At 47.8% G+C, this 12,234-nt stretch overlaps 1 protein-coding gene across 2 annotated transcripts in view; it reads left to right on the forward strand.

Annotated features, from left to right (window-relative positions):
- The window catches only part of MYO15B (myosin XVB), an 810,836-nt gene that overhangs the window by 356,184 nt on the left and 442,418 nt on the right, over positions 1-12,234 (forward strand). For both annotated transcript variants that reach the window (XM_078654532.1, XM_078654533.1), the window contains 2 exons: positions 235-525; positions 2,344-2,443. In XM_078654532.1, coding sequence (XP_078510658.1) covers positions 235-525; positions 2,344-2,443 — 391 coding nt within the window. The remainder of the gene's footprint in view (positions 1-234; positions 526-2,343; positions 2,444-12,234) is intronic.

Raw genomic sequence — 12,234 nt, forward strand, 5'->3', positions numbered from 1 at the left:
GTGTAGCATGTGCTGTGTATCACTGTCTCAGTATTTTACAGAGCTGTGTGCTTGTACTCCGGTCTGCATTTACGCATCATTCAGTTTAATATATAGCATTGCAGGATTCAAATATTCTTGGTCCAGTTAAATACGAAAAATAAAATAAATAGTTCAGCAGCATATTAGCGTAATTCGAACTTTCATGGTGGAAAACTGGTGTCACAGGTAAGAGTGGTGCTTTTTGCCGTCTAGGCTCAGCAGATGACACTTCAAGCAAGCGTGCTTTCGCAACAACAGCAGCAACAGCAGATGCAACAGCAGCAGCAACAACTGAAGCAGCAGGAGAAACCGCAAAAGCAACAAGAGCTGCCGCGGGCTCCTGAACCCCCCAGGGCTCCTCCTCATGGCTCGACACCTCCAGTCCCTGCGCCACCCCCTGCCCCAGTGGAACCTACTGGACCAAAGCCACTCAACCCCCAAAAACAGTCACGAGCCAGCCAGAAGAAAACCAGTCCAATGACTCAACCCACCGCTCCAAAGCCTGTAAGTACTTTTACTTTCACTAAATGGAGGGGTCTTTAGCTGAATAAAGGGATAAATGTGAGCATAGAGTACAGCTTTATAGACTAGCCCCCGCTCCAGGCACTATTGACCTCTGACTGTCACTGCCAAGAAATTGGAAGTAAAGCAATTTAAGGGACTGATTCAGAGGTGGGTGGACAGAGTAGTCGCCATCTGCATTCTCAGAGTTACCCGACCACCACATTTGGAGATGTCTGCCAGACCTGCGGTCATCTCAATACCTTGAAAAGAACTGCTGCCATAACCAAATACCCTGTTTATCAAACTCTAAATCAGGTCTCAAGTGGCTTTCTGAAAGAAGAAAAAGATTTCAATTCTCTCAGCATGGATGAGAAGATGTTCTGTAAGAGTGGAGTAACAAGGCATTCCTCTACTCTGGGACTTAGTGACTAGACGAGTGTTGGGAGCCGTAAACAGCAGGGTTGTACCTTTTGGTTTTTCTAAGATTGACTCTGATGGGCACCTTGATGAAGAGAACCGCATTGCCCGTGCGGTGATCTCTGTGCCTTCAGAGAAGCAATCATACCTACAGTGATCTTTGTGCCATCACAGGAGTCAGTGGCGAAAAAGTTTGGTGTGCATCCGCCATGTTTTTGACGGCCTTACGGCATTCGTTTTTAATTTTTCAGAAACAAAAGACAAATCACCCCCCACAGCCTGGGAGTTTTTCCCCAGGGTGTGGGTGGGAGTTTATTTTCTGTTTGTTATGGACAGAAAAAAAATACCACACACTGTCTGCTCTAAATAGGGAAGGTGGTCTGATGCCCCAAAGACATCTACTCCTTAAGAATAAGGTTTACAATTCATTTTAAAACTGATGGTCCGCCAGATTAATAATTGAGCAGGCATACCAAGGGTTTAGAGGCCAAGGTACTCTATTGCTTTTGTGATGGAGTACTCTGTCATACTTCGTCACTTTTGTGATGGAGTACCCTGTCCAACAAATTCTAAATAAGGCCCCAAAGTCCCTTCACATCCATGTTTCATCCAAACAGACGTAAATATACATCCGAATTCACCCTCACAGATTTACTTATAGATCCCCTATACACAAACCCACCAACAGGCAAAGGTTTATGCCCAAACATGCAGAGCTGCGGGGGCCACAATGCCACTCAACTTCAGTACACACACATACTTATAGCCCTACACGCAAACTACACATACACATTGAACCTTCATGTAAACAGATCCGTTGATTGGCTGGACAGCCATGGGATGCACAGCTACACTCTTCACACAAATACACACAAAACCACAGGAAGATACACACAGATTTCCCCCACCCACATTTCTCCTCTAGACACACACACACATACTTTACACTGACAGCTATATGCTGGTGCCTCACAGCCTCTGCCACCACATCAATTACATGTCCCCCAAAATTACCACACTCCACACAGGTCCCTCATGTGCCTTCAATCTGACTTTCGGAGCACCAGCCATCTAGACACACTGAAACGTTTATGTGTTCTTTGGTGTTATGTTGACTAGTTTTATGGAGCACAGCAATTACCCGAAGAGGTCAGGGCGCTAGCACTGTGGAAGAAGGGCAGAAACCCTGATGGCAATTACTTAGGGAAAAGCCAGGTTTTTAAGGCGTTCCTGAAAGTGAGCAGGTTAGGAATGGATCTGATGTGGGGAGGTCGAGTATTCCTTTCCTTGGCTGTTGTATTGGCCAATCGTCAGCCTCCCCAATTAGTCAATATGGGGAGGTGGTACTGCTTGTGGAGGGCAGCGTGAAGTGTGAGGATCTCACTGTAATTTTTCTCTCAGGTAAATCAGCTGAGTGAAGACGAAAGGGATGATGACAACAGCCTCTACAACGAACAACTGGACACCTTCCAGCAAAAGCGAGAATTCTTCCAGAAGATTGGTCTGTTGTGCATAGTTGGTATTTAATACTGAATTGTAATGCCGATGCCTTTACTTGACTTGGGAGGAGGGCGGATGTTGGTCTGTGTCCTTTTTGGTGCCATGGCAGTGTAAGTCCGGATTCTTTCGGGACACGTTTATGCTAAAAGCACGCATTGAAAACTTCATGACCAGCCACAGGTCCTGCATTAGCGTTGCTCATGCCGTCAAAAGCTTTGTTTTAAATAAAACGCCGACGGAGGCTCATTTCTAAAGGGCTCCTAGGGTTTTTAAATCACCTTTATTTTCTGCACTTAATCTCTATGTCACAATTGTATTTTGAGTAAGAATTTACCTTTCTGCTGTTGTCCTGGCGTGTTCCCTGTTCCACCACTGAGTCTTCAGTTTGTTGTGGAGGGATAGATCGCCACAGCAGGAAGTGCGCTACTCCACTTCCTGTTTCCACAGAGGTTAGCAGTCTAGCCGCTCGCCTCCACCGGCATAAAAACCTTATGCCCCTCTAACGCTCAGCGGAAGCGTGCAGCGGGCGCGCCCAGGCAAGCCCGTCTGCGCCCGTCCGCGCCTGGACCGGGCCCAGGGCCTCTCCCCCTGGTCTTATTGCTCCCATTCCAACGGTACCTCTTTATGCTATTCCTCATCGCAGCTAAAGGAAATCAACTCACGTGCCACTAGACCTCACTGTCGGCATCTGCCCCTTTCTATCAACCTCACATCCGTACCAGTCCCATGTCCCTCTTGCACTTTCATACTTCCTCCTCCCCTTCCCTCTACCTACAACCCCCCTCCTACTCTCCGGTCCCTCTATCGCTCGGCGCTCATTAATGCCCGCTCCCTCCCCACACATAACTTGGAAATCATGGAGTTTATCTCCAGCCAAGATCTTGACATCCTGTTTATCACAGAGACCTGGGACGATGCCTCTTCCGGTCCGGACTTCTGCTAGGCGATACCGGATGTTTTCTGTGTGATAAGACAGGACAGACCCACAGGCAAGGGTGGCGGGCTAGCTATTATTCATAAAGCCCTATACCCTACGAAAATAGAATCTATTCATCGCTCTGATTTTGAGGCCCTCACTTATTCCATCGCCCTCAATAACAATCAAGTCTTCAAAGGCACCCTCCTATACCGCCCCCCAGGTCCTCGCAAACGTTTCCTCTCAGCCCTGGATGAACTGATTGAGCCTCTGGTGGGACCTTCCGACTACACTATACTAGGAGATTTTAATTTTCATCTTGAATCTCCTAGTGACAAGGACACTATCCAACTCATCGCTGACCTTCAAGTGGTTGGACTCCACCAGTTAGTATCAGTTTCCACTCACCAAGCAGGCCACACCCTCGATGGGCTGTTTACTAACAACCCCGATATTACGCTGCTCACGGTCCTCCCCCTGGTATGGTCACACCATGCCGCAGTTATTTTTACTACGAAGGCCCACAACCCTAATCCGCCTCAATCTAAAGCCCACACTTCCAAGAGCACTAGAGCTTGGAAAAACATAGATATCCCTCTACTTACCCATACCCTCACTACCTCTCTTTACGAGGCTTGCTCCAATCCTAGCTTAGTATCCAACATGTACCAGGACTGGCTTCAGGATGCTCTCAACTCGGTAGCTCCGATCAAATCCATCTTTCCTAATCGAACCACTCCGTCTGCGCCATGGTTCACAGAGGGCCTTAGACTCCAGAGACAGTACTGCAGGAACCTTGAGAGACATTGGCGTAAACACTACAAACCTCAGGACAAACAAACCTATAAGGACGCACTAGCTATATATAAGCGATCCATTGTTACCCACAAGAGCACCTTCTTCCTATCCCAAATTGAGTCTGCCCAGAACTCCACTAAGAAGTTGTTCCAAGTAGTCAACACCCTTTCCAATCCCCCGACAGGTCCTTCTATCGAGGCATCCCAAGAACTCTGCAATTTTTTAGCCATATTCTTTGCCACCAAGGTCACCACTATATATTCAGCTTTTTCCTCTCAAACCCACCCCGATGCTTCCGACCCTAACCCCTCTCCTACTCCCTCCAGCCCTACCTTTTCCAATTTTTACACAGTCCCTGTGGAACAGATTCATAAATTTATTGTCTCCATCAGGTCAGGGTCTGCCCTAGACCCTTGTCTACCTTCCATACTTAAACTCCTAACTGAGGTTATCACGCCTCCACTCACTGACATCTGCAAATCCATGTTTCTCACAGGTTCCTACCCAGAAGTCTGGGAAAAATCAGTTATTAAACCTCTTTTAAAAAAACCTTCCCTTGACCCCTCTGAACCATGCAACTACAGACCCATAGCTTGCCTCCCGTTCCCTGCCAAGATATTTGAAACACTCATGAACTATCAGCTCTCTGAATACATTAATCAACATCACCTCCTAGACGACACCCAATTTGGGTTTAGGCAGGGTCACGGTACAGAAACTGCCCTGATAAAGGCGACTGATGAGATCAGGGCAATCCTAGATCAAGGGGGGGCGGCGGTCCTCATACTTTTAGACCTATCCGCTGCCTCTGCCAATATTCCAACTCCCTTCACATTATTACTTACTACATTTTCGGACGGGACACCATTTATTTCAAGTGGATGCAGTTTCTGGTGTTCTGATCATCTTGCTCCTGCTCATTCCCCCCGTCCATCCATCCATCCGTCCACTCATCCATCCACTCACTTATCCATTCATCATCCATCCACTCACTGATAGATCCATTCATCCATTCAACATTCCATCCACTGACGGATCCATCTATCCCCTCACTGATCCATCCATCCACTCACTAATCCCCACTGACGGATCCATCTATCCCCTCACTGATCCATCCATCCATCCATTCATCCATCCACTCACGGATCCATCCATCCACTCACGGATCCATCCATCCACTCACGGATCCATCCATCCACTCACTGATCCATCCATCCACTCACTGATCCATCCATCCACTCACTGATCCATCCATCCACTCACAGATCCATCCATCCATACATACATACATCCACTCACGGATCCATCCTTCCACTCACGGATCCCTCCACTGAACGCCACAGCACCACTAAACGCCACAGCACCACTGAATGCCACAGAACCACTGAATGCCACAGCACCACTGAACGCCACAGCACCACTGAACGCAACAGCATTACTCAACGCCTCAGCACCACGCCACAGCACCACTCCATGCAACATCACCACTCCATGGCATCACTCCACGCCACGGCATCACTCCACGCCACGGCATCACTCCACGGCATCACTCCACGCCACAGCATCACTTCACGCCACAGCATCACTCCACGCCACAGCAGCACTCCATGCCACAGCACCACTCAATGCCCCAGCACCACTCAACGCCTCAGTACCACTCAACGCCCCAGTACCACAACATCACTCAGCACCGCAGCATCACTCGGCACCACAGCATCACTCAGCACCACAGCATAACTCAATGGTACAGCATCACTCAGCACCACTCAACGCAACAGCACCACTCAACGCCACAGCATCACTTGGCACCACTTAACACCACAGCATCACTCAGCACCACTAAACGCCACAGAATCGCTCAGCACCACTGAATGCCACAGCATCACTCTGTGCAACAATTCAATTCAACAACTGGTTCAAATATGTTCTCTCAATGTTTCAAGCTTTATTACAAATGTCACCAAAAAAATGTTAATATTTCACTTCTGTTCTTGGATTTTCGTCACAATAAAATACAATTAACATAATCTTCCCAAGAGTTATTTACAAAAGTTTAAGCTATTGCCATTATAAATTACAATAACTTTTATTTAAGTATTAATTATTTAAAAGAATAAAAGCCATTGTTATTTGTAATATCAATACATCTAAGTCATGTAAATACAATGTCACATTTGCGAAAGTTAAAACTATTGGCATTGTAAATGACAAAGCTATTAATTTCACTATTTTCAAAACCAACACAGAAATAAAATATTTGTCATTTACAATACCAATAGCTCAAACTTTCCTAATGCGAGACCTATTGCATTGCAAATGCTTGTTTTCTTTTGCTAGCAAAGATAGCTCTGCGGAGCAGACGTGCAATATTACGTTTGCTAAGGGCTTAGGTAGGGAATCAAAGGCGGGGTTCTAGCTTTTGCTGCTAGTGACAGAAGACACCCATTTAAAAAATAAGATGTTCAGTTCCAATATTGTCATGCATTTAAGGCATACCTTTAATCTGGCGGTGAAGGGAATTTTTAAGGTATTTAACACTCAACCAGAACAAAGTTCTATGATACTGCCTGAATGTTACCTAAGGTTTATAGTGGGCGTACAGTATTATTCTATTGTTCGGAGTACTGACTGCTCCACCTATTTTTTTGTCAAAAACTTTTTATTGGTTTTTACACAAATACACAACATTTGTAGCTCGGCCGAACATAGTTCGCATGCCAAGATCAGTTATCTAAAGACAACACACAGCTTTTCCACAAGTTCTCAGCATGACTATTCGCCTTACCTAGGCACAGACGTTCGATCATTACAGTGCCTTACATGCATAGTTTACATGTCTCATGTTGCTTCTGTGCTGTTCCCTCAGGAGCTAACAGATTAAACATATCACAAAACAACTAAACATTTCCTTGGTACCCCATGTATATGACCCTAACATGGCTGAGGTGAGTGTAGGGCAGGCGTAATCCGGAGTCCAGAGGACCCAAGGGGTCCACCGCTCCAAGCTCGGGGGAGACTGGGGTCGCCCTCGGAAGAGTCAGTAAAAGGCCTAGATGCTTCGACTTCCTGGGAATTCAAGACTGGGGCCAAATTTGTTATATCTGAAGGAGGTGGAGGGCCCACAACCTAGGCCCGCAGGCAAATAGAGGTAACCCCTCCGACAATTAACCCACCTAGGGACTCCAAATGTAATCATAGCTCCTGCTGGAATCTTCATTACTATCTGTCGTCCGGTCGAGGGCTAGAGTTTGCCAGAAACGGGCATGCCATTGGGTAAGAGAGAGGGCCTCTGGTTTCGTCCAGGCGGATGCTATTGACATTTTGGCCACCTCAGACATAGCTACATGATAGAGCAGTCCCCCTGTGGTTGGTACTTCAGACTGGGATCACGCACCCCCAAAAGTGTGTGTTCGAGGGAAGCAGGGAATGGGTACCCCAGAATCTGTTTGATTTGGCAAAGAATTTCTTTCCAGAAGGGTTGAATGGAAGGTCAGTCCCACCAAATATGGCGGAGATCTCCCAAAAGCCCACAGCCCAGCCAGCATCTATCGGAAGTGTTTGGGAAAATAGTATGTAGTTTCTGGGGGTGTAGATACCATTCATACATGATTTTGTAATTGGCTTCTCTCAAGAACATGAAACAGTTATATTTAGCAATGACTTTGTATAGGGAGCTCCACTGTGTCTCTACAATGGGGGTGTGTAGCTTGGCATCCCAGAACCCTCTGTGGCGCGGAACTTGATGTGGACCCACCGTTAGAAGGAGGGAGTACAGAAAGGATATGCAGCCCTTAGTCTTGTTGACGGTTTGGACAAACCTCTCTATTGCGAGCAAGCCCCTGGTTGCGGCCAGCCACTCCTGGGGTTGTTGCACCCAGTGTTTTAAATGGAAATAGTGGTATTCTTCTGTAGGCGCGGGATTAAAAAGAGCAGCACAATCTGCGAAGGAGCGTAGTTCTCCTAGCTTGAAGAGTTCAGATAACATGAGGCAACCACCCTCCCTCCAATTATCAAAGGGACCTTCTGGTAGCACGGGAGGGAAGGCAGGGTTAAAATGAATGGGGTGTGGGGGCATGGAAAGGTCGTTAGGGGCAATGCCTTGGTTACGCTATCCCACACCCTTAGGGTTGTGGCTGTGGGGGTGCTCAGATAGACATTGTTAGGTCTATCTTGTTTTGGTTTCCAAGGTGGGTCCCAAATAGTTCTTCCTGCTATCTGCCTATTCATATGTAGCCAATGTCTATCTGAGGCTTTAAGGGACCACTTGGCCAAGACCCAATGTTGTGCGGCTCTATAATACAGGAGGAAATCGAGGAGACCTCCCTCCAGGCGTGCCTAGTACATAATCGCTGGGATAAGAGGGATCTTTGCCCCTGCCAAATACATTTTGTGCAGTATCAGACTAAAGGAGGTAGCCCATAAATCCTGTAGAGCCTAGGGCGAACATCTGTAACAAACAACAATGTCTCTATGGGTGTTGGTTGAAGGTTAATTTCAAGCAGCACAATAAATTACTGGGAGAGGAAGGAGAATCCAGGGAGACAAAAGAACAATTTGAAAACATAGGATTGAGTTTAGAAAATACATATATTTGTCATATTTAAAATTTACATATTAAAACATATGTAAGGGTAGCACTGCGTTACATTAAATGGCATGTAACCTGTGGGATACTCTGCACAAGTGCTCGTGAAAAATGGTGACGGCGCAAGTGACACATGAGGAAGTATGCACAGCAACAGGAAGGGGCGCAACAAAAAAACACAAATGATGGTGAGATTTACATAGTCAGGATACCCAAACAATAAATGCTAATATATACAAAGGAAATCAAGCTGGGTATCCTTTAGTAATAGCACTGAAATATTTGCTGTAAAAGTCAATGGTGTTTCGGCCTGTTGAAGTAGTCAGACCATCATCAGGACCAGGTTACTCTTATTTCTTATAGCAGTGCTATAGGTAAAAATATACACCCTCAATGGTGGACTAAGTGGGGTCAGAAAGAAGAAGGGATAAGGAATTAAGGAATGAGAGTTATGGATGAGCCCAAGAGGGAAGGTTAGGACAAGTTCAGATCGCAGCGTACAAATCAAAGCAAAGGAAGAATACCGCATGACTAGGCTCAGAGAAGGTGATATGTACAAAAAAGTGCAATGCCCAAGGAGGAACCACGGCGATGTATGCAATGTATTGTGACAGAAATCCCAATCGTGTTAGAGGAGGGTCCTGGAACAATCCAGGTAAAACCTGGAACACCTCTGCCTAAAGCAAGAGAAGGTAAGTACGTACGCTGATAAGGCAAAGGCAGCACTGGAGGGTTGGAAGGGAAGACAACTTACTAGTCAGGGGGCTCTGAGGAGGTGGCGATGGGAGGTCCCTGGAGGGTGGTACAGAGAAGGTCCACGTTTTACTGCATCGATCTGTGGTGAGACAGATGCAGCTGGGCGTAAATACCTGGGAAGCAAGGAAGCTAGCTTGGTAAGCAAGGCTGCTGAAGCCTGTAGCGAACACTGTGTGCGCAGGTTGCTGAATGGCAGGCAATGGGTAAATACAAGCCTGTTGGTAAAAATGTCCCCCAAGGGTGGAGGGTTGTCCCAGTGGCATACAGGGGGGTATTGAGCCTGACAGGAAAATAGGGACGCCAGATGAAAATCGCAAACACCGGAGTGGTTTGAATGGAATGGAAGCTCCGGTCTGGAATAATTAAGGAAACCGGCAACACAGAAATCATGAGAGAGCAAGTGCTCGGTTTGGGAATTAGTGTAACCCAATGGGAATAAAAACTGGTGAACGAGTCCGCATGGTGCCCCAATGTATGACCCGAGCATCCAGAAGGTAAATCAGGCTCATGAAATTGGGGTGACAAGAGGTGGCCCCCGGCCGCAAGGTTGGGTAGGATGTGTCAGTGAGAGAATCCGAGTGAAACTCAAGCCTCAACGCGGCTCAGGATTGAGCTCGCGATATTGCAGTCATACCGGGAGCGCGAGACCGTGATTATGGTCAGCGCGGTCAAAAGCGCGGACCTCATCCGAAGTCTGCCGGAGTCAGGACAGAGCGGCAGGTTTAAGGCTGAAAGCTATTTTGCACGACTTGGGGAGCGCGAGACCGTGGTTCTGGTCAACGCGGTCAAAAGCGCGGACCCTATGTGAAGATGCAGGCATACACTAAGGATGACTCTGAAGCCTGGCTGGGGTAATTACTTCTTTATTGATTATATGTGTCTCACACCCAAAGAGCGCCGAGCCTCTGCTCCGGCGCCGCTGCTCCCGCTGTGGTTTCGCGCTCTCCGCGCTCTGCCACGCCCCCTACATCCGCAGCCAATCCTGGCCGCCTGCACGTCACGTCCGCCGACGTGCCGTGCATCAACTAGACCGTCTCTACATATCTCCCTTTTTTCCACACAAACATTGCACTTACAGTCCGTCGCTCAAATCATAGTCTCTGAACCTCGTGGGCCTCACCACCGCTCTGCCACTCCGTGTCCGTCTTACTGGGGTGGTGTTGTTCTCTTCTTCACCTTGCCTGTTCCTGTCATCACCGTTCTCCTCGGCTCTTATCTCCTGCTCGCTGTTCCTTGCTTCTCCCTGTCGTTGCTCTCCTTCTCTCAATGTGATCTCGTTCTCCTGATGTACTTGCTTCTCACTCTCACATTCTTCTGATTCTCCACCTGCCCTTTCACAGTCCCAAACCAGGATCTTATTACATCTGGCCATGCGGTCTTGTGACCATATGTTGCCGTCACTCAGCCTGGCCGCTCTTCCCTTAATTTCCTTCACCTGCAAGGGCTTGCTGTATTTGCTCTCTCCTTTTCTTTGCAGAGTGGGCAGCTTCACTCTCACCCATTCTCCTTCCTTAAGCTCTGTGTCTCGCACGTTCCTCCGGGCATTATAATGTCTTGTGTATACTGCCTTGGCTTTCTCAATGTTGGCCCGCACCACAGCAGGAGACCATTCACTTACTACCGTCTTTTCCTTCCATACCCGGTTGTCCTGAGTGAATGGTTCTCGGCCGCGCAGCAGCTGGAAGGGGCTGTATCCCGTACTTGTGGGAGTGATCCTGTATGCCCATAACATGTGCCATATGTCCTTCTCCCAGTCTTTGTTGTCCGAGATGGCTGCTTGGATCGACCCCATCACCACCCTATTGAAGCGTTCTACTTGGCCGTTTCCTGCTGGGTGGTATATTGATGTATGCTTCGCCTGGATGCCGTTCCTTTCCATGAAGTTGTCCCACTTTTCCGATCGGAACTGGGGCCCATTATCACTGAGGATAGACTTGGGTATGCCTTCCCTCACAAAAGTGTCTGCCAGGAATTTCACTATTGTTTCCGTGTCCATGGCTTCCTCTATCTTGACCTCTGGCCATTTCGAGAACCTGTCAACAAGGACACACACGTACTTCTGGACCCCTTGGGTGTCTAGGACGGGGCCTAAGATGTCGACGGACAACTCTTCCCAGGGGTTCCTTGGTGTTTCGAATGCACCCAATGCTGGACGCAGGGGTTTGAGTGTCTTGTCTGCGCCTTGGCACCTCACACATTCTCTCACATGTCGTTCCGCTCTTATGTCCATTCCCGGCCACCAATAGTTCTGCTTGGACCTCAGTTTGAGCTTCCCAATGCCCAGGTGCCCTTCGTGCAACATATCCAACAGTCTGGGTATGATGTTCGATGGAGGGACGACTTTCTCTCCTCTATATACAAATGTTCCTTGATTGTCCAGGGAGAGTTCCTCCCTCACTTCAAAGTAGGGGTTAAGTTCTCTCCGGACCCGTCTCTTATCCGGCCATCCTTGGGTGATGTAAGTTTTCACCTCTTCTAACGTCTGGTCCTCTGCATACGCTTGTGTCCACTCTTGAAGGCTGATAACCTTTTCATGATCCTCCATTAGTGCCACCCATTCTTCTGTGCCTGACTTGTCTTCTTCGCTCGGTTCCATGGCCGCCGCTCGGCTCAGGTAGTCTGCTACCTTGTTTTTGCTGCCTGGTATGTGTTCCACATCATACCTAAACTCTAGGAGTTTTAGCGACATCTTCGATATCCGGGGCGTTGCCTCTGCATGGCCACTCGATGTCAGCAC

Source organism: Lissotriton helveticus, chromosome 7 (assembly GCF_964261635.1).
Source record: "Lissotriton helveticus chromosome 7, aLisHel1.1, whole genome shotgun sequence".
Lineage (NCBI taxonomy): Eukaryota > Metazoa > Chordata > Amphibia > Caudata > Salamandridae > Lissotriton > Lissotriton helveticus.